This window comes from Mesoplodon densirostris, chromosome 3 (assembly GCF_025265405.1).
Source record: "Mesoplodon densirostris isolate mMesDen1 chromosome 3, mMesDen1 primary haplotype, whole genome shotgun sequence".
NCBI classification, from domain to species: Eukaryota; Metazoa; Chordata; class Mammalia; order Artiodactyla; family Ziphiidae; genus Mesoplodon; species Mesoplodon densirostris.
Window position 1 is genome coordinate 143,661,609 of NC_082663.1, and position 21,178 is coordinate 143,682,786.

The 21,178-nt window shown below is 57.9% G+C and overlaps 1 protein-coding gene across 2 annotated transcripts; it reads left to right on the plus strand.

The window, feature by feature from the left end:
- Window positions 1-59: 59 nt before the first annotated feature.
- On the plus strand, window positions 60-20,203 carry NACC1 (nucleus accumbens associated 1). 2 transcript variants are annotated; one of them, XM_060094027.1, is made up of 6 exons: window positions 60-162; window positions 14,415-15,371; window positions 15,458-15,631; window positions 16,217-16,322; window positions 16,429-16,526; window positions 17,155-20,203. In XM_060094027.1, exons 2-6 carry the CDS (start codon window positions 14,426-14,428, stop codon window positions 17,415-17,417), a joined length of 1,587 nt encoding a protein of 528 aa, XP_059950010.1. In that variant the 5' UTR covers window positions 60-162; window positions 14,415-14,425; the 3' UTR covers window positions 17,418-20,203. The 2 variants fall into 2 exon arrangements, with proteins under 2 accessions (XP_059950010.1, XP_059950009.1); XM_060094026.1 differs by lacking the exon at window positions 60-162 and adding an exon at window positions 1,237-1,414.
- The last annotated feature ends 975 nt before the right edge of the window (window positions 20,204-21,178 follow it).

Consider the following 21,178-nt stretch of genomic DNA (forward strand, 5'->3'; position numbering starts at 1 on the left):
GATCATGTGACAGAATTTAGTCAATCATTGATGCTACCTATAGTGGGCAGCTGGGATCAAAATGCACGGCGGAAAGCGCTGAAAGTGGTGTGTGACGGCCTTAATCTTTGCGGCTCCCCTGGGAGGGGACACGTCACTAGCCCCATTTCACGGATGAGGAAGGTGAGACTCAGAAAAGGGGCGGTAAGCGGAGAAATCCAACACCTATTGATCGCCTCTTGTGTGCTGGGTTTTGTAAACACAGTATGTCAGGGCACCCTGCGGGAATAACTCAGACTCTGAAATCAGATTTCCTGCGTTTGAATCCCAGTCCTACCACATGCTCTTGACAAGTTACTTAAACTCTCTGGGCTTCACTTTCCTTACCTGTTAAATAAGAGCCCTAGCTTCCAAGATAGAGCAGAGATTAAACGACAGAATGCCTGGAAAATGTGCAAAGTAGGATCTCTCACATAGCAAACCCTCAGAAGGTTCTAACCGATGTAGGAAAGGAGACCGTAGTGTCGGTACTGACTGGTTCCAGCCCCAGCTTGCCTTCCTACTTGTTCTTAATGCTCTCTGCTTATATTTCCCCATTTGCAAAATGGGCAGAACTTTTTAACGTTCGTTATTGAGCTGTGATGAGAATTAAACGAGTTAGTGCAGGTAGAATGCTCAGAATGGAATCTGGCGTCGCATAAGCATCGTACAAGTGTTAACGTTTATTGTTTCTTCTTGGGCCCGGTTTTGAATCCTGGCACCGCCACCACTTCCTTGCTGTGTGACCTGGAGCAGGTTTCTTCATCTCTCTGTGCCTCCCTTTCTTATTTTCTATAAAGTGTGTGTGTGTGTGTTTATAAAATAATTCCTACCTAAAGATACTGCTGTGAAGTTTAAACGAGATAATCCCGTAAAGAACCTAAAACAGTTCCTGGCACAATAAACAGCAGATATTATTGTTTGCGTTTTTACAGGAAACTAAAGTTCCGAAAGGCAGAGCGACTTGTTTAAGGTCGCGGGACTAGATGGTGGCGAGGTCGGGACTCGAACTCTGCAGCAGAGCCAAGGTCCTGACGGGGGATTCCGAGGGGCCGAGGGAAGAGACTGAGGAGAGAAGGGGCGCGCTCGGCGCTCGGCTGGCCTAGCCTCGGGGGCGGGCACCGGGGGCGGAGCGTGGGCGGGGCCACGGCCGCTCCTCCCCGGCCCGGCGGCGGCGGCGGCGGCGCGCCTTGCGCTCGCTCGGCGCTCGGCTGGGGCGGCCTGGCCCACAATGAATGGCCGCCGCGGCTGCCGCTGCTGCTGAAGCGGAGGCCGCGGAGGCCGCGGAGGCGGACGCCGAGGCCCCGGCGCAGGGGGGCGCGCCCCGGGTCCAGGCCCGGCCCCAGCCGCCGCTGCGGAGCTCGCCGGGAGCCCCCGGAGCGCGGCCACGGCGCAGGTGAGGCGGCCCGCCCCAGGCCCGGTTCCGGCCTCCTTTCGCCGGGACGGCCGGAGGGCATCCGAGGTCCGGCTAAGGGTTGAGGGGGGAGGACATGGGGGCCTCCTCCGACCGGGGAGGAACCTGGTTAGCAGCCTGCACTGTGCCCAGGCCCAAGTGCAGAGAGTCCCGGTCCCCGCGAGCGGCCTTGAGCGTTCAGCCCCGGGCCGGGCCGCGGAGCTCGGGGGCGTCGGGATCGGGCCCAGACCTCCTCCTGTCATTCCCCGCGAGAGGGGAGCGAGACCAGGCCCGGGCAGGTGCAGGGGTGGCTGGGGGCCGGGAAGTTGGAGGGAGGGCCTGTGGAGGAAAAGTGAGGAGGCGCCCGGGGAGACCGGAGGGGGAGGGGGAGGAGGAGTCGGGCTTTGGGCCGGCCGAATGGGGGAGGAGGGGAGAGTGGCTTGGCCGGAGGGAAATGGCCCCGAGGGGGGGCGGGGAGGGGCCGGGCTGGCAGGTACAGTCGGGGCGCTGGAGGAGGTGGGTCAGGTTACAGGCCTGGGGGCGGTTGAGGAGAAGCCCAGGAAGTGCGGCAGGGTGGGTGTGGGCGGAGTTAGTTCTAGTGGGGGCGGTTAGGAGATCCCTGAAATGTTTGCAGGGGTCACACGAGGTTTCGGTTCGGAGAGTGGGGAGGGGGTGGCGAGGACCTGATACGGAGGCGATCAGGTAGGTTGAGGAACTACTGTAGGAGCTTTGGGAGTCCGGGGGGAGGCAGAGCCTTTGGGCTAAGTAGGCTAGTGGGGATGTGGGAGCAGGTCCGGAGAAACTAGTGTGATCAAAAGGCAAGTGCCAAGGTGCACCCCCTCCCCCCTTTCCCGTCCAGGTGTTAGCTTGGGACCAAATCTGAGGGGTTTCTTCTTTCTCACACCTCATCTCTGCCTGTCTCAGGCTCTGGGTCCCGACATACCCTTTGGGCAAGCCTCTGCTGGCTGTTCCAAGGTGCTAGCCCGCCAGGTGGGCGTTTGTGTGGGCAGCTTGGGAAATAGTCTGGAACACCTAGCTCGGGCATCTTGTTTACCACCCTTTTGCCCACCCCCACCCCATATATCTGTAGGGAGGCAGCCCAGCCCCTGTTATCTGAGTATCTTAGGGTCCTAAGATTCTTTCCCCACTTTTTGCGACCAGAGCCTTGAGGCTCAAGCCTAGGGGTTGGGACCTCACTACCTTTCAGGCACCAGCTCTCCGCAGGTGAGTTACTGGGAGGTGAGCATATACAGCTCTGTTCATAGTGTCTGGAAGGCTCCTGATGGAGTGAAGGCAGGTCACCAAGAAAGGGATCAAACCAGGCACCTACACCCTGGCCCAGGCCTTTGGTGCTCCGGGTCCCAGGGTTCTGCCTCTGCAGTGCTCTTCTTGGGGCAGGCCCTGTGCTGAGCTTGCTGGTTAGATGAGCTCATTGATTGCTCACCACCACCAGGTCAACTTAGGCCTTCTTCATGGTACTGGGGAGGAAGCCGCGGCTCCACGGCTTGTCCCAGGTCCCACAGCTAGACAGTGGCCGACTGGGATTGACTGACCCTCCGCCCCAGCCCGCAGTCTGGGGCGTGACTGGAAGAGCCCACTGTTCTGGATTCCCTGTTGGGAATTCTATGTCCAGGACTTTTCTCTTGCCCATCCCAAGGGATGGGTCAGTACCCTTGCGGACAGTTTTGCTGGTGTCCCGGAGAGCCAGATCAGTGGAAGCTTTTTCCCCAGAGGCAAGGTCATCCCTGTTCTAATGGGAGCCAAGAGGTCAGGGGTCACAGAGCTGTGGGCTGGCAGAGGGAGGTGGTTATGAGGATGGAACCTGGCTCTGGAGCTGGATTTTTGCTTTTTTTCCTGGTTTATCTTTTCCTCTGTTTGGTCCCCGGTCAGACCACCCCTGCTTTTGTTCCTTCTCTCTGGGCTAACTGCAAAGCTGTTACCAATGTGTGCTGGGAACGTTGACTTGGGAGCCTCAGTACCTGAGGCAGGAACCACAAACTGCTGGGTCCAGTGGTATCAGCTAGGTCTGGGTTTAATGATGGGTTTTCACCTCATTCCCTCCCTTCCCCCAATCTCCTGTAGTTCCTAGAACTGCCCCCACCTGGGCTCGGCCCTCCTCCCCTCTTTGGCTGGTCTCCTGGTTCTGGGAGGGGTAGAAACTGGGCCAGCAGCCCCACGTAAAGAAGCCTTCCCCCTGCCTGGTTGGGCTGAGGTTGGCTGCCGTGGCGCAGCCTGGGGCCTCAGCCGGGGCTCCGGGCTGGGTACTTAGGATGGTGCGCAGCTGCCTCCAGTCATAGAGCTGGAACGGGGGCAGAGACTGGTCGGAGTTGGCCGCTGTGTGTGGATGGCAGAGAAGTGGGCAGTGAGTCCGAGCCTGTGCCTGGAGCTGGAGAAAGCACTCTTAATTGCTTTTCTGTGACGATTTAGGGTGCCCAGACCTGGGGCGCCAGAGGAGGCCAAAATAGCCTGGCAGGCAAGAGCAACAAGTTAAGGGACCCTTGGGACAGTTTGATTTCACATGGGTGCCAACTCCCTGCTGGTGCCCGGGGAGCAGCCCTGAAAAGCACCTCCTAGAACTGCTCTCAGCAACTTCTAGTGAAGGTTAGACAAAGGTTTTTCTGAAGGTGACTGACCTCAGACAAACAAATGATCAAGCTCATTTCTGATATCCCCGCGTTCATGAATATGGTAAAACCAAGTGAAGTGATGGTGCTGGGGTGGGTGGAAAGCATTAGATTTGGGTGGTCAGGGAAGGCTTCCAGGCGAGCTGAGCTCTGAATAATAAGAGATCAGCCTGCTGGTGGGGGAGCTGCGGCAGGGAGGGGCGAATGTTCTAGGCAGACAGGACAACACATTGAAAGCCTTTATTTAGCATGTGCCAGGCTCCTGCTAAGTTCTCTAAACATTTTGTCTTCATGAGGGAAGGAGTGAAGGGTGACCCTAGCGTGGAGATAGAGACACTTAGTGCCGTTCCCAGAAAAGAAGCGTCTGATCTCAGGGTCTCCTGGATCCCCCCATCGCCCCCAGATGCAAGTCCAGACCCTTTGGCCTGCATCCAAGGCCTTCTAAAATCTGGTGCCCTGGCCAAGCAGTGGGAAGCCCCAGCAGGTTCTTGCGCAGGGCTGCAAGGAAATGAGTTTTGGTCAGTTTGGCAGGGCCCGTCATGGAGGTCAGCCTGGAGGCATGGGGTTTGGAGAGGGTTGCGGGTTGGTCCAGGAAAGTCTGACCTGGCTCATCAGTGTCACTGCCGGAGACTGTGGTGGAGGAGGGCCTGCCAGGTTCAGGTGGGGCTTGCAGCATTTGAGGCAACGGTGAGCCGGCCTTGAAGACACGGAGGTGGTGTTTGCACCAGCCTCTGCTCCTTCTCTTGGGTCCTCCCTGCCTGTCATCACTCCCATCCCTTTTCTGGGTGTCACGCTGCTCTGAGCACTTTCACCCATTTGTAAATCACTTAAGCCTATGCCTAGCATGAGCACGCAGGCCCGCCTCCCTGCCTCTGCTCCTGGGTCCCCTTGGCCAAGAGTGTCATCCTTCTGTCGCCTCCTGAAGAGCCTTCTGAGCCACAGAGGCTGCGAGGTGGGACTAAACAGGTGGCTGTCTCGTTGTGTCCAGTATCTGGTTGTGATCATTGCCCCTGTCTCTTCAGGATAGACAGGATGCGAAGGTCTCAGCATCCTTAGAGATCCGAGGGCCCTCTGTGAGGACCATGGCTGAATTAAGCAGAGGGTGGGTAAAGGTGAGCAAACATGGTGTAGTGGAGAGTCTGATTCCACTGTTAGCGCCGCCTTGTTCAGCCAGGAGACCCTGGGCAAACGTTGTGGCCTTGGCGCCTCAGTTTAAGCGTCTGATAAGTGGGGACAAGCAGGCATACGTGCACTGCAGTGGTTCTCAACCAGAGGTGATTCTTGCCCCCTCAAGGGACGCTTGGGAAATGTCTGGAGACATTTTTGGTTGTCACAGTAGAGGCCAGGAATGCTCCTCGATATCATATAATGTACAGGGAAGCCCCCACCACAGAGGATGGTCTGGCCCCAGTGGCAGCAGGGCCTCAGCTGGGGCTCCCCGCTGCGTGGCTATTGGGAGGGTCATGTGAGAGGTTGGTGTCTGGGGTGTGATCAGCTGGTGCTGGGAGGGCAGTGCGGGGAGCCCTCAGTAAGTACAGCCCGATAGCTCATGAAATGGCCTAAGGTTCTGGGAGATGGTGAGCGGTGTAAGATGCCTCTGCTGCTGTCAGGGAGTTTGCAGTCCTGCGAGGGGCTAGGGGGACAGACCTAAGGGAACATAACTAATAATAGCAGCTGGGCACTGACTGCAAAGTCAGCACCAGCCTACCTACCCGTGTTACCTTAAGGTGGTTTAATCCTTAAAACAGCCTTGTGAGGCGGCTGTTTGATTTATAGTTGGGAAAGACTGACGTGGGGGGGTGGTAAGCACTAGTACAGATAAGTGTTTTCTGGGAGCGTAGAGGAAGGAAAGCGTAATTCTAAGCGGGAAGCTTTGTAAGGGATATTTGAGCCTAGTAAAACAGGATTCTGATTCTTTTGTCCTGCCAAGGCCCTGCAGGGTCTCCAAGCACATCTCCACGACCCATCCCCAGTAACCGCCCAGCCTCCTTTGTGTTAGCCTCCCCAAGGTCACCTCAGGGCCTTTGCACTTCCCTCCACCCTTTGTGCAGCTGCTGCCCCGCCCCCTTGTCCTTGGGTCTGGAGGCACACCTGGAGTATGAGGTAACTCACAAAGGTGGGCTTGAGGTCAGAGTGGGAGGGGGGTGGGGCCTGGCTGGGTTCTCCTAGGAGCTGCTGCAGGCAGAAGCCAGATTGCTGAGGACTTTCGAGGAGAGAGTGGGAGGGGGGAGGGAGGAGAGGCATCAGGCTAGAATGCTCTTTCCCGGAGGTGGCAGTGAGGGGAGGAAGAGTAGAGAGTAGCTGGGGGAGGCTGGGTGAAAGAAGAAGGCCTCTGACGGGGAGCGGGAATAGCAGCACCCAGAACCCTTGGGTTGGGGCCTCAGGTGGGCAGCAGACCCCAGCTCGGGTCTCGGCTTCCCTTCTCAGCTCTGGTTTCTCAGTTTTCCCAGTCATGAAATGGGTCTAGCTGTGGTGGCCGCCTGCCACAGGGAGCAGCAGGGCCATGCGGAGGATGAGTGCAGCCCGGGCCGGCCATGGTCAGGGAGCCCCAACGGCCATTATCTCCTGATTCTTGGACAGGAGCCACGTGGCCTGGGTGCCATCCTGGGCCTTGCTCTCCTCATCTGTAAAATGGCAGGAAGACTCATTTCTTCCTCAGAAACTAGTGAGAGGAATAGCTGAGCCCTCATCGGGTGCTGGTGCACAGTAGGGGCAACGTCCATGCCACCTACGGTTGCTAATCCTGTCACCTACTGTGGAGTTAACAGGAGCTTTTCAGGGAAAAAGAAAATAAATTAAATGTGCATGTACCTAAAAAAGATGTGTGCAGTCGGGTATCGCCTTGTTCTTCACTAGCTAATGTTTGCCTAAACTACCTTCCAGTTCGGCTCCTGCAGAGGGTCCGAATGGCTTTGGGCCAGGAATGCACCCCGAGCAGCCTGGGGGGTGTGCCACTTTCCTGCCCCCAGCTGCCACTCTGACCTCATGCTGAGCTGGGTGAAGGATTGTGGGGCTTTCCAGGGGCCTTCTGTCCTTCTTACGCCTGCAGTTAGTGGGTTCCCTTAACCAGCTTACATGTCAATGGGCAGCTCACCACTTCTCTGGAAAGTCAGCCAGAAAAGACAGTCCTTGGTGAGGCAGACACAGATCTGTCCCCCAGCCTCTGCTGGCTGGGGTGCTCAGAGCTCCCTCCTCAAAGAGCTGGCAGTTTCCACCCCTAGGAATTGCACTGCAACACAAGCACCTCCATTTCAAGCCTGCCGCACCCTAGCGGGATCTGGCAGTAGTACAGCAGTCCGTTCAGCAAGTTCAGTTACATTGAGCCCCAAGTGGGACCCTGACTGCAGGCCACCCACCTGCTATGGCTGCCAGAGGAGGGTGTCTGTCTGAGCAGCACCCTCTGCGTTGGCCCCGGCGGCCCCCACTGTGGTGCGCGTGGCACCCCTGCCCAGCCTCAGAGACCTCTTCCAAGTCCCACTCTGTTGTAGTCACAGTGCGACTAAAAGGGGAGTGTAGTTGGAAGTAACAGAAATAATTCTTCACTCATTCCGCAAACAACGATTGTACGTCCACTGTGTGCCTGTCTAGTTGTAGGGGCAGGGGTCATAGTAGTGTGAACCAGACAGGCAGTCGCCCTGCCCTGGTGGAGCTGACACAAAGCCAAGGACACATCTAGTTGGTAGATGGTGGGAAGTGCCAAGGAGGAAAAATGAAGCAGAAGTGGCCGGAGGAATTGGGGTTGGGAAAGGCTGTCTTTGGAAATCTGAGATAGGTGATCAGGAGGGTATGAAGGGCTGTGACCGCCTTGGGGCCTGCCTTGTAAGAGGTCTGAGAGCAGGCAGTCCTTACTGTGCAGGGCCCCCATACACATCGTAGGGGCCCAGGTGGTGAGAACTGGTTTTTTGTTTGTTTGTTTGTTTGTTTTGCGGTACGCGGGGTCTCTCACTGTTCTGGCCTCCCCCGTTGCGGAGCACAGGCTCTGGACGCGCAAGCCCAGCGGCCATGGCTCACGGGCCCAGCCGCTCCGCGGCATGTGGGATCCCCCCGGACGGGGGCACGAACCCGCATCCCCTGCACCGGCAGGCAGACGCTCAACCACTGCGCCACCAGGGAAACCCGAGAACTGGTTTTGAAAAAATCGGAGGTGTGAATCCTAGGCTCTTCACCCAGGCAAGGAGGGCTAGATAGAGCCTGTGTACACTGCAGCCAGAGCAGGCTTGAGGGGAGAAGGGCTCGGCTGAGGATGCATTGTGTGGGTATCTGGGGTATGTGCAAGTCTGCCGTCCAAGGGGAGGTCCAGGCCAGGGGCTCCATGAGGGAGTCGTGGGGTGAGTAGACGGTGTTTGCTTGTTTTTTGGCCACGGCATGCAGGATCTTCCCTGACCGGGGATCAAACCTGTGCCCCCTGCATTGGGAGCATGGAGTCTTAACCACTGGATCTCCAGGGAAGTCCAAGTAGATGGTATTTTGAGCCTGTCTTAGTATGCTTGGGTCGCCATAAAAAAATACCATAGACTGGGCAGCTTAAACAACAGACATTTTCTCACAGTTCTGGGGGCTGTAAGTCCATGATGCCAGCGCAGTCAGGTTCTGGTTGGATTCTGGTGTGCTCATGTGGCCCTTAGTGTCTGTGCTTGGAGAGAAAGAGAAATCTCTCTTCCTCTTCTTATAAGGATAAAGAGTTCTGTTGCATTAGGGCCCCACTTTTATGACCTCATTTAACCTTAATTACCTTCAAATAAGACCCTGTCTCCAAATACAGCCACACGGGGGATTAGGACTTCAACTTAGGAATTGGGGTGGGCGACACAATTTAGTCCGCAGCAAAGCCCTGAGACTGGGTGTGATCCCCCAAGGAGAGAAGCAGACTAAAGACTGAGCCCAGAGCCAGCTTTGCCTTCCTCCAGTTTCTGGAAGGGCCGTGCCTGCTTCTCCCTTGGGGCTCTGCACACCTTTCTTGTGCCTTGAGGGCCACGCTCCCAGCCCACCACTGCCCCATTAGATCACCCCCCACCCCCACCCCCTTGTGCCCCCCAGATCTCAGCTCCAGTGTCCCCTCCTCTGGGTGAGGTCAGAGGCACGGACCAGCAGCTCGTTGATCCATGTGACCCTGGATGAATGGTCGTGTCTCTCACTGGACCACGAGCTCCGGAGGCAGGGCCCTGTCTTAGTGGTGGCCTGCCCCAGGCTCTGGGCACTTCCTGCCCCAGGCAAGGCGCTTGGCAAATATTTGTTGAGTGACTGTTGAGAGGTCATGGAAACCGTGTGTCGTGCCCTTGCGTCTTGTCAGGAAACCCACCCTCTTCCGGGGCCAGGAGTAGCGATGGAAGGGTCCCCTTGGCCTTGTGTGGGTCTGGGGGCTGCCCCTTCCCTCCAGGGGGATCTGGGCACCCCAGAAGCTGTGCGGGCTGATGTGCCAAGTTGTGAGGATAGATAATTCAAATACGGTTTTCTGCCCCTGGGGAGATTATAGTCAAGTGGGATTTAATGTTCTCAGAGGTAAGTATAAGGGCCCTATGGCTTGGGGGTCGGGGGGAGTGCCAAAGAGGGCATCTTCTCCAGTCTGGTGAGTTCTCAGAGCACGGGGCAGCTGAGGGTGAACGAGGAAGATGCGGGTAGTGGGAGGAGAAGGGCGCTCCGGGCAGGGTGCACAGCTTGGGTAAAAGTCTGGGTGAGGGAAACCGTGCAGTATGGGCGAGGGGCTCGGGCTGGTGAGGACAGAACTGTTGGCTGGTTTAGAGAACCGCACCGCCCCCACCCCCACCCCCACCCCACCCCCGGCTCTCCATCCTACCACTTCCCAACCAGCAGGTGGCCCAGGCGGAGCGCCAGCTGCTTTCGACCTGTTTCCTCTGGAAGCCCGATCTGGCTCCATGGCTCCTCCCTCACGGGTGGTGTAGGTGAGGGGCAGGACCACCGGCCATTGTTCTTCTGAGTCCGGCAGCCTGGATTGGTGCCACGATCCAGGGGTGGGTCTCTGGGGTCTCCAGTGGTCTCCAGTGGTCTCTTCCAACTCCCCCCCACCCCCATAGCCTGTCCTCCTTACAGGGGCAGCGAGGCAGACCCAGCACCCCACTCCCAGTCACTGCAGAGGGTGCGTGTGCCTGTGCACGGATTGCATCAGCCTTTTGCACAAGTTGTGTCCCCGCCCCACCATCGCTAGTTGAAGGCTTCAAAGCCCTGGGTGCTGGGCTCTGAGGCCCCATGGGGTTCACGAGGCCTGGGGACCCCAGACTGAATGTCAGATTGGCTCTCGCCCTCGGGAGCCCTCCTCCTCGCGTCTCTTTTCCCTCCTGTTGAGAACCTTATCGCCCCCATGCTGAGCGCTCACCACAAAGCCATCCTGCACCAATTCCCCATGAGGGGTCAGGCCCTGAAGTCCAACTGCTTGGGACGGGGCAGGGCGGTGTTGTGATCCCCACCCACAAAGTGGGGCCCTGCTAGCCGTCACTGTGGAGTGCTGCGAGCACTTCCGGTGCCTTCCGGAAATGCGTGCAACACTGTCCGGCACACCGAGCTCAGTTAGGAGGACACTTTGCAACGCCCTCCGTAGCCCCAGAAGCATCCACACCCATATGTGTACTGCCTCAGCCCCCTCCCCCCGTTCCCCCATGCTTCCCCACCCCCACCCCGCAGCTGCCATTTCCCAGACAGGAGCAGTCTATTCCTGCCTTGGTACACTATTTGACACGTTTACAAATATTTATTGACCGCCTCTCTCTGTTCTGATGAGCTAATCATGAACAAATCTGCCAGCGTGCCTGCCCCCTCTGGAGTTGACAGTCTCCTTGGAGGAGTACCTATCTACACAACTTTTTTTTGGCTGCGCTATGCAGCGTGCAGGATCTTAGTTCTCCAACCAGGGATCGAACCCGTGCCCCCTGCAGTAGAAGCATGGAGTCTTAACCACTCGACCGCCAGGGAAGTCCCCTGTCTACAGCTTTTAAAACAATACCCTGTCTCCTGTAGAGGCTCATTCCTGAGTCACTCAGACCCTTCTCTCTGTCCCTGCCGCTGATGCTGGGAATTCTCCCAGAGCTGGTCCGGGCCCAGTCTCCCTTGCTCCTGGCTTCCCATTGCTCACTCTCAGACATTCATCCTCACCAGGCCAGGGCCCACCTGTTCCACACCCTGTGCCGCTTTCCAGCCACACTGGCTCCTTCCTGCCCAGGACTGTTGTTGGTTGCTCTCTCCATCTCCCCATCTTTACCTCGCTCACTCACCCCAGCTAAAATTAAATCACGCCCTGTGGCTCCTCACTAGACAGTGAGCTACGTGTGGGCACAACCAGTCCTCTTCAGGGCTATGTCCCCAGTGCCTTGCAGTCCATCGGGTGGGTTGGATGTATACCTCCCCGTTTTACACATAAACAAACTGAAGCACAGAGAGGTGAGGGGCCGGCCTGAGGTCATGCAGCTTCAGAGTGGGGCTAGCAGCAGAACCCAGGTCTGAGGGGCATGCATGTCCTGACTTGGTCCTCCCCCTTGGGGTGTAAGCCTTCCAAGCCAGGGGTCTAGAGCACCCCTCCAGGGACTAGAGGCCAGGCAGCCTCTTCCTTGGCTGCCTCGGCCCTGGTCACTTGGGCCCTAGTCCCCGGGAGGTCTTCAGTTTGGCAGCCTGGGGAGGTGGGTCAGGGCTGCCAGGGCCCTGGAGGAGGCTCTCTGGGCTCTATCCTTTGCCTCCTCTTGGTGCCTCAGTTTCCCCTACCGCCTCATTCAGAGGCCCAGCTCCTAGCCTGTCCGGCCCTTAGTTTGACCTCCTGGGACATGCATGCTGCCGTCTAATTAGGATTTCCCTGTCTCTGCCTCCCCCTCCTGATTGCCTTTTTGTTTCTCGCGGTGGCAACAATGATTTTGATGAGAAGGGTACAGCGGAGGGGAATCATGGATTTCAGTGCCCAGACAGATCTGGGTGAACCAGGACTCGCCCTTGCCCTGAAGTGCACCTCTGAGCCAATGGGCACATGGCCCCTTGTGTTCCTCCAGGTAGCCCTTTCTGAATGAACCTGGGTAGGGCTCAAGTCTTCACTGCATCCCCAATCCTCAGCCCACAGAGGCAGCTTAGAATAGACTGGTTAAAGAAAAAAACTGAAAGATGCATGAGAGCTAACATGGGAGTGAGAGAAGAACAGCTGGGGGCTCTAGTTAGTTCCTGCCTCAGGGCCTTTGCACACACTCTTCACCTTTTTCCTCTTCTCACCAACCTGACTCTCTGCTCAGGCCTCTCTTCTCACCCGTACCTGCCCATTCAGGACTACTGCCCTCCACAACTGTAGAATGGCAGGGGACTCAGTTTTACCAAAGCCATATCTTCCCTCAGAGCCCTTTTATGATTGCCCCCAGAGCATCAGACGTGCTGTCCTCACCCGACCAGTTCTTCCTCCTGGGTTGGAACATGCACTGATGGAATAGGCTCTGATGCAGAAGGTCACACATTTGAGAGGTGCCAGGGCCCCTCAGGTGGTACTTCACAGGTCAGGATGGGAGTGGGCTCCCTGAGCAGGGTCTCATGCAGTTCCTTAAATTCACATTTCTTTCTCCACCCACCCCTCAAGCACTTTGGGGTGAATTGTTTGTGGTGTGATTTCACACACTTTATTTTTTTATTTTATTTTTTAAAATTTATTTTATTTTTGGCTGCGTTGGCCTTTGTTGCTGTGTGCAGGCTTTCTCTAGTTGCGGCGAGCGGGGGCTACTCTTCGTTGCAGTGCGTGAGCTTCTCGTTGCAGAGCACGGGCTCTAGGCGCACAGGCTTCAGTAGCTGTGGTGCACGGGCTTAGTTGCTCCGTGGCATGTGGGATCTTCCCGGACCAGGGCTTGAACCTGTGTCTCCTGCACTGGCAGGCAGGTTCTTAACCACTGCGCTACCAGGGAAGTCCCACACACTTTATTTTTAAATATTATTTACTTTTGTAAATAGGCAATACATTCACCAGGTTCAAAATTTAAAGACCCCAAGATGGAATTCCCTGGCAGTCCAGTGGTTAGGACTCTGAGCTTTCACTGCCAAGGGCCTGGGTTCAATCCCTGGTTAGGGAACTAAGATCCCACAAGCCGTGTGGTGTGGCCAAAAAAAAAAAAAAGACCCTAAGAATGTACATGGTAAGTCTCATCCCCAGTTCTACACAGAGGACATTAGTCTTATGGTTTCTTTCTTCTTTTTACAGCTTTATTGAGATGCACATACTAAGCAGTTCACCCGTTTAAAGTGTACAGGTTCAGGAGTTTTTAGTATATTCAGAGTTGTGCATCCATCACCACAATTTCTGAACATTTTTCACGAGGGCAAGAAGAAACCCTGCACCTGTTTGCTCACACTCCCCTAATCCTCCAAGCACCCCCAGCCCCAGGCAACCACTAATCTGCTTTCTGTCTCTAATCGATTTGCCTGTTCTGGACATTTCATATAAACGGGATTGTATAATATGTGGTCCTTTTGTCTGGCTTCTTGCATTTAGCATAATGTTTTCAGGGTTTATCCAAGTTGTAGCATGTAGCAGTAGTGCATTCCTCTTTACGACTGAGTAGTATTCCATTGTGGATTGACCATATTTTGTTTATCCATTCATCAGTTGATGGACATTTGGGTTGTTTCCACCTTTTGCCTATTGTGAACCGTGCTGCTATAAACATTCGCGTACAGGTGTATGTGTGGATATGTTTTCATTTCTCAGGAATAATTCCTAGAAGTGGAATTGCTGGGTCATATGGCAACTTCATGTTTAACCATTTGAGGAATGGTTTTCCACAGCAGCTGCACCATTTCACATTCCCACCAGCAGTGTAGGAGGGTTCCGGTTCATTTCTCGTCCTCACCAATACTTATCTTTTTTATTCTAGCCAGCCTAGTGGGTGTGGAATGGTGTCTCATGGTGGTTTGGATTTGCATTTGCCCTGATGACTAGTGATGTTCTCATGTAGTTTCAGGGTTTCTCAAGTGGTCATTCAGTCATTCAGCAAATGGTGATTGAGGGTCACGTGCTCAGCACTGCAAATGCAGTGTGAAAAATCGGATGACTCTGCCTTCTTGGTGTCTCTATGCCTGTTACCCTATGTGTGTAGTGCTAGTGGTGGTTAATGCTCACGGGGGGCTCACTGTGTTATCTCATTTAATATTCAAGCACAGACGTGTAAGTATGCCTTTGCCCTCCTTTCTGCAAAGGGACGGCATAGGCCACCCCAGCCTATAGCTGACTTAGCTGATTTGACAGTCTGTCACAGAGGAAAGGCCATGCTGGGACAGGAGTGGGCGGCACCTGCGATTCTGACAGTCGTGGCAAATTCCACCACGTGGATGTCCACGCTCCCGTGTGTCTCCCTGCAGCGGGCTGAGTCTGCTGTCTGACCCTGTCCCTCCATCTCTCCCTGTCCCCTGCGCAGCCGCCGCCACCATGGCCCAGACCCTGCAGATGGAGATCCCGAACTTCGGCAACAGCATTCTGGAGTGCCTCAACGAGCAGCGGCTGCAGGGCCTGTACTGTGATGTCTCGGTGGTGGTCAAGGGCCATGCCTTCAAGGCCCACCGGGCCGTGCTGGCCGCCAGCAGCTCCTACTTCCGGGACCTGTTCAACAGCAGCCGGAGTGCGGTGGTGGAGCTGCCGGCGGCTGTGCAGCCCCAGTCCTTCCAGCAGATCCTCAGCTTCTGCTACACGGGCCGGCTGAGCATGAACATGGGCGACCAGTTCCTGCTCATGTACACAGCTGGCTTCCTGCAGATCCAGGAGATCATGGAGAAGGGCACAGAGTTCTTCCTCAAGGTGAGCTCCCCCAGCTGTGACTCCCAGGGCCTGCACGCCGAGGAGGCCCCCTCGTCCGAGCCCCAGAGCCCTGTGGCGCAGACGTCGAGCTGGCCGGCCTGCGGCACCCCACTGCCCCTCGTGTCTCGCGTCAAGACGGAGCAGCAGGAGTCGGACTCTGTGCAGTGCACGCCCGTGGCCAAGCGGCTGTGGGACAGCAGCCAGAAGGAGGCCGGTGGCGGCAGCAGTGGCAACGGCAGCCGCAAGATGGCCAAGTTCTCCGCGCCGGACCTGGCCTCCAACCGGCCGCCCCAGCAGGCCCCGGTGGTGGCGGCGGCACAGCCCACCGGAGTGGCGGGGGCGCCTGGGGCCGGGCAGCCGGCGGGGGGCGTGGCGGCAGCGGCAGGTGGAGTGGTGAGTGGGCCCAGCACGTCGGAGCGGACCAGCCCGGGCACCTCAAGCGCTTACACCAGCGACAGCCCTGGCTCTTACCACGAGGAGGATGAGGAGGAGGACGCGGGCGAGGAGGGCACAGACGAGCAGTACCGGCAGATCTGCAATATGTACACCATGTACAGCATGATGAACGTCGGCCAGACCGGTGAGGTGCCCCACCACAACCCCAAGCCTGGCCCCCCGCCCCCGCCCCCGGCCCCACCCCCAACGCACCAATTTTGCCCCCGACAGCCGAGAAGGTGGAGGCCCTCCCTGAGCAGGTGGCCCCTGAGTCCCGGAATCGCATCCGAGTGCGGCAAGACCTGGCGTCTCTCCCTGCTGAGCTCATCAACCAGATCGGCAACCGCTGCCACCCCAAGCTCTACGATGAGGGTGACCCCTCTGAGAAGCTGGAGCTGGTAACAGGTGGGCTGGCCTCACTTGCTCCCTGAATTCCCCCTTCCCCCACCTTGGGCCTCGATGCCCTCTGGGCTAGCAGCCTGCAGCACAGTGCTTAGGAGCCAGGCTCAAGGTCCAACCCCAGCCCTGCCGCCCACTGGCTGTGTCCTGGGCAGCTGACACCTCTTTGCATTGATACAAATCAAAGACTGGCTTGTAGGTTTCCACCACGGAGGCTGGTATAAGTGTGGGCCAGCATTGTTGGCCACATGGGAGTAGATCAGTGGCTTCATAGCGTGCTTTTGAGGGTTGATCAACACGGTGGTTAAGGATTTGGCCCTTGGACTCAGGGTGTCGGGGTGCGAGCCTCTGCTGCCTGTTCTTTCTGATGCTGGTGGTTTTGTGGGCAAGGGCCCCGGCACGTTGGGTGCCCTGTGGACGGTGGCACCACAGTCTCCGTCCTTTCCTGAGTGTTGAGGAGGATGCTCTAAGTTGAGTGGTCGGCAGGGGGGTGGGTCTTGGTTGGGCCCAGGCCGGGGCCTGGCCGAGTGGGGAACATGGTGGTTTGCCCCCCACACCCATCATCCTCTGGCTCCGCCCCCTCCCCTCCAGGCACCAACGTGTACATCACCAGGGCGCAGCTCATGAACTGCCATGTCAGCGCAGGCACGCGGCACAAGGTCCTGCTGCGGCGCCTCCTGGCCTCCTTCTTTGACCGGTGAGGCCCGTGCCAGAGCCCCGATGTGGGGGAGGACGGGGTGCCCCATGCCCCACCACCACCACCACAGGGGGCCTGACTCCCCTCCCCCATACCCCTCGCCCAGGAACACGCTGGCCAACAGCTGTGGCACCGGCATCCGCTCTTCCAGTAACAACCCCAGCCGCAAACCGCTGGATAGTCGCGTCCTGCACGCTGTCAAGTGTAAGTGTCCACCTTTCTGGAGTCGGGGTTTGGGGGATGGAGGTCTGGGGCGGGCAGCTGGTCCTTTTCTCTGGTGTTGGCCCTGATGGATGGGTAGGTAGGGTTTGGTATTAAGGATTCTGAGGTTCAGTCTAGGCTTGTTGGGAAGAGGGCTGTGATTGGTTAGAGTGTTCTTGGTTAGAGATTTCTTGAGGGGGTGGGTAGGACACTGAAGGAAAGCCACGAAGCCTATGGGAGGTGGGGGGGTCTCAAACTTATCCTGGTCATCGGAGTGATGAAGTGGCCAGGCCTCAGCCAGTTGTCAGGAGGGAAGTGTAGGTTTTCAAGTGGAATCTCCCAGTTTCTGAATTCTGGCAAATGACCCACATTTTTCAAGAGCACTGGGCCATCCTGCATCAAATCCACACATCCCATACGCATGGCCAAGCTCTGTCAGTCCTGGGCCCACCGATGTGGTTTAGCGTGCTGTCCGCAAGGCCTCACTTTCCTCAGCTCCAAGGGGGGCATTCAGGGGTGCCATGGTTCGGGGGGGGGGGTTTCTCAGGAGCAGCGTGGGGGCTGAGTACCTGTTGGGAGGGTGGGAGGCCCAGGCCACGCTCGGCATGAGCTACCCATTCTGCCCGCACAGACTACTGCCAGAACTTTGCTCCCAACTTCAAGGAGAGCGAGATGAACGCCATCGCGGCCGACATGTGCACCAATGCCCGCCGCGTTGTGAGGAAGAGCTGGATCCCCAAGGTCAAGCCGCTTATGGCCGAGGGTGACGCCTACACCACCTTCATCAGCTACACGGGCAAGATAGAGCCGGACATGATGGGTGTGGAGCACGGCTTCGAGACGGCCAGCCATGACGGCGAGGCCGGCCCCTCGGCCGAGGAGGCCCTCCAGTAACCCCCACCGGACCCTCCCGCGGGGCTGTCACACTCCCCCTCCTGTCACACCCGCCCGCCATCTTGATCACGAGCTACTGTCTGTCCTTCCCCAGGACCCGCGGGGGGCACTGCATGCTCCCAGCCCCTCTGCCTCCCCGTCCCACCCCCTGACCCCAATCCGATCGGGGATCCGGGCTGGGAGAGGACGGCAGGTGGTGCGAGGTCTGCGTTGCCTTCTCTAGCACACACTCGTGCACAGTTGGGGGGCTCTTGCTCCCCCTCTCCTAACCCCTAGCAACTGTCTCCCTACTCACCAGGCCAGGCACAGGGAGGGGCTGGCCTGGGGGGCTTGGGAAGACCCCCTTCCCAGGCGCTGGGCCACCTAGCCGGAGCATTCCTCAGCCTCCGCCCCCCACTGCAGCCCCTTGGGACTCACAGGGGCCCCGGGTTCTCAGGACCCCTCCCGCCACCACCTCCCAGTGCTTCCACGTTTCCAAAAGCGCCTTCCTGTCTCCCTTGTCTGTCCCTGCGCCTGGGGGCTGGGGTAGGCGAGGCCATGAGGACTGCCTGTTTTACAGCTGAGGAAACTGAGGCTCAGAGAAACTCCAGGACCGACCTAAGGTGGTGGGCGGTGGCAGGCCCAGCGCCCTTCTCTTCCCTCACCTGTGCTCAGCCTCTCTTGCCGCCACCAGCCCCCTGGGGCCTGAGAGGGGCAGGTCCTGAGAGGGGGGCCCTTGGGGGCAGACCGAGGGTCTCTGAGGATAGGAGAGGTTTCCGGGGCTCGCAGAAGCGTGTGGGTGTGCATGTGTGTGTGTGCGCGCGTGCGTGTGTAGAAGTTTCGCTTTTAAACAGATGAAGACGTGAGAGGCAGCAGGACCAGGGGTGGAACCCGGGGGAGCAGGCTGGGGGGTGCTGCTGCCTTTCCCTCCCTTCCCCCACCCCCACCCCCACGGCAGGGCTCCCAGCCCCCACCCCCTGTACATACTTTTTAAAACATTTTTTTAGCTAATGAAATATTGAAGTATAAGATTCCTTTTATTTTTCAAACCAATGGGACCGTGTCTGATGTCCCCTTCGGTCCTCTGGGCTGTGGAAGGTAGGACGGAGTGGGGAGCCAGGGGCAGGCTGAATGTGCGCGTGTGTGTGTGGAGTGGGGGCGCGCGTTGCCGAGGGGGGGCCCCCCCAGGCCCCGCTCTGCCTGGGCTCCCGTGGGTCTGGCCGGCTCACACTCAACCCCAGGGCCTCCCCCCAAGGGCTACATTGCAAGGGTGTCCCTGGTTTGTCCAGTTGGCTGAGTCCAGCTCCTGGCAGGGCCGGGTCCGCTTCATAGTTAAAGATTGTTTGCAGAATCTTCTTTTACCATTCCTCTCTTTCTATCCTTGGCCTAGCTCCACGAGTGGTTTTGTGTGTTTTTTTTTTTTTGAGTTCTACATGTAAACTCGGAGGGTTCTTTTTGTTTTTTTAACTCTCCCCCCGCACCCCTCCCCACACACGCTGGGTGTCCGTTTCTTTGCAATTTTACATTTTTGTCTCTAGCCCTGGTTCTCACCGCCTCTGTCTCCCCCACAGTCTGACTAGCCCATTGCTCCCAGCAGCCTCTCTCCAAAGGCAAGGGGATTACAGGAGGTGGGGTGGGGGCCAGCTGGACCACTGGGATCTGACCTGGAGGCCTGCCCCCCCCACCCCAGGAGCCCCTGCCAGCCTGCGGGGAGCGGGTCCTTCCTGACATCTGCTTGCTGCCAGGGGCCGGGTTGGGGGGGGGTGGTCAGACCAGCGGGGCCCTGGCACTCTGCTTTCCTGGCCCAGCCCCAGTACCTTAGCCCTCAGCCCAGCCGGCCCGAGTGCGTGGGGGGAGTCGACAGCCCCAGCTAAAGCACAAGCACCTTAGTCGCACCTCCCCTGCCCCCTCATCCTGGCCTCGACCCCCCACCCCAGCGTAGATCCCAAAGCACAATATCATGGTCACTTGGCAAGCTGCCGGGCCGACCAAGGCCGAGGGGTGGGCTGGGGCTCCAGCCAGACCCCCAAAGGAAGCAGGAGTCCTCAGGCGCTCCCCTCCTTCCAGGCCTTAGCGGGGGCCAGCTCTCTGGGACTGGGGTCTTCTCCCTCCCCACCCCCTTGTCCTGGGCAGGCCCCTGTCCAGCCCCTCCTCGCCTTGTCCTCTAGTGGGGCTTGCCCCGTCCCTCCTCCGAGCCCCTGCAGCACTGGGTTGGGTGGCAGAGCCCTCTTGCTTCAGGGACTCCAGGAGGTGCCCCTGGCTCCCTGGACTGTGTGTATAGGTCTGGGGAGGGGGCGGGGGAGAGGGGCTGGGCAGGGGCGCAGGGGAGGAAACTCCTCACCAGGAGAGCCAAAGACAGGGTTGTGCCTTACCCCAGGAGCCACCCCTGCGCCCTCCCGCCCTGCCCTCCCCGCTCTTGGGCGGCCTGCTGCTTTTCCTGCTTTCCCTTCCCCTGGCCCTGCCCTGCCCTGAGCTGCATGGACCCCCCACCTCCCCCACCCCACCCCAGGGCAGCCAGGAAGGAACATGAATGGAGGATCACCGACCAACGCAAAAGACTATGGGGGCCCCCCTCCACCTCCCCCGGCCGCCCGTTCACCCACATCTCTTTCACGCAGGACAGACCACCTGCCCTGTCCGCGTGGAGTGCCAACACCCTCCCTGCCCTGGGCCGAGCCCCTCCTCCCCGGGCCCATAAGTGAGATTGCACATTAACTACTGTAAGAAGAGGAGCCGCACTGGGAAATGTGAACCATGAGAATATCAGTGATACTGATGAGGAGAATAAACTAAACGCCTTTGTAACAGCCCTGCTGCACGCTGCTCACTGGGGGCGAGGGGCGGTGGGCCCAGGAAGCGACGCTGGCTGCACACTAGGGCCCCCCTCCTTCCTCAGAGCAACATCCCCATTCCCCAGGGCTTCACACTGATAAATGCAGTGGGGGCCTGGCTCGGGGTGTGCTCAGAACGGCCATGCCAAACGTCATGCCTCAGAATGTCGGCCCGAGGGGAGGTCCCTCTTTAGGTGGGAAAACAGTTTCCAGCAGCTTCCAGGTTGCCCCAGTATGTACAAACAACGCCCTCCCTAGGCTGCTTCCTCACATGGGCCCTAAATCCTGCATGGGCGTCCCACGGGAGCCCCTCCAAAGCTAGAAGGGCAGCTGCTCCATGGAATTGTTTGTATTACAGACCCACTCGCTGCCCTTCCATGGTATTTGACACTCCCAGCCCCAGAAACGTGTCCTGAACGTAAGCCCACACCCTTCGCCCCGTCCCGAGCCACTGCGTCCAGAAGGAACACTAAAGTCAGGATGGCAAGCGTAAAATCAGCCGGTGGGTGGTTAAAATACCTGGAAGAGGGACTTCCCTGGCGGTCCAGTGGTTAAGACTCCACGCTTCCACTGCAGGTGGCACGGGTTGGATCCCTGGTCAGGGAACTAAGGTCCCATTTGCCATGCAGGGTGGCCAAAAACCAAACAAACAAAAATCTGGAATAGCTGTAGGGTCCTGAGGATATGAGTGGGAAAATGTTCTCACAACTGAAATAGAAAAGATGCAACGTGCCCTAGGGTCCCCTTGATTCAGAGATGTCTCAAGTAGTGTGCGAAGACTACTGACAGACCTCAGGGATTCCATCAAATCAAAAAGTCTTTGCTGGGGAGGTGGACAAGGGGTTTCATCTCCGCCCAGTCCAGGTCCGGCCACCCCATGATGATTGGAGGGAGCTCCAGACTTCCTTGGGGCAGATGATTGAGGGTGACTCAATTCACAGGGTGACTTGG

Excerpts from the sequence above, each read along its gene's own strand:
- NACC1 (XM_060094027.1), top strand. The coding sequence starts at position 14,426 with ATGGCCCAGACCCTGCAGATGGAGATCCCGAACTTCGGCAACAGCATT. Across the intron at positions 15,372-15,457 it reads GATGAACGTCGGCCAGACCG|CCGAGAAGGTGGAGGCCCTC; the intron begins GTGAGGTGCCCC and ends TGCCCCCGACAG. Across the intron at positions 16,527-17,154 it reads CGTCCTGCACGCTGTCAAGT|ACTACTGCCAGAACTTTGCT; the intron begins GTAAGTGTCCAC and ends CTGCCCGCACAG.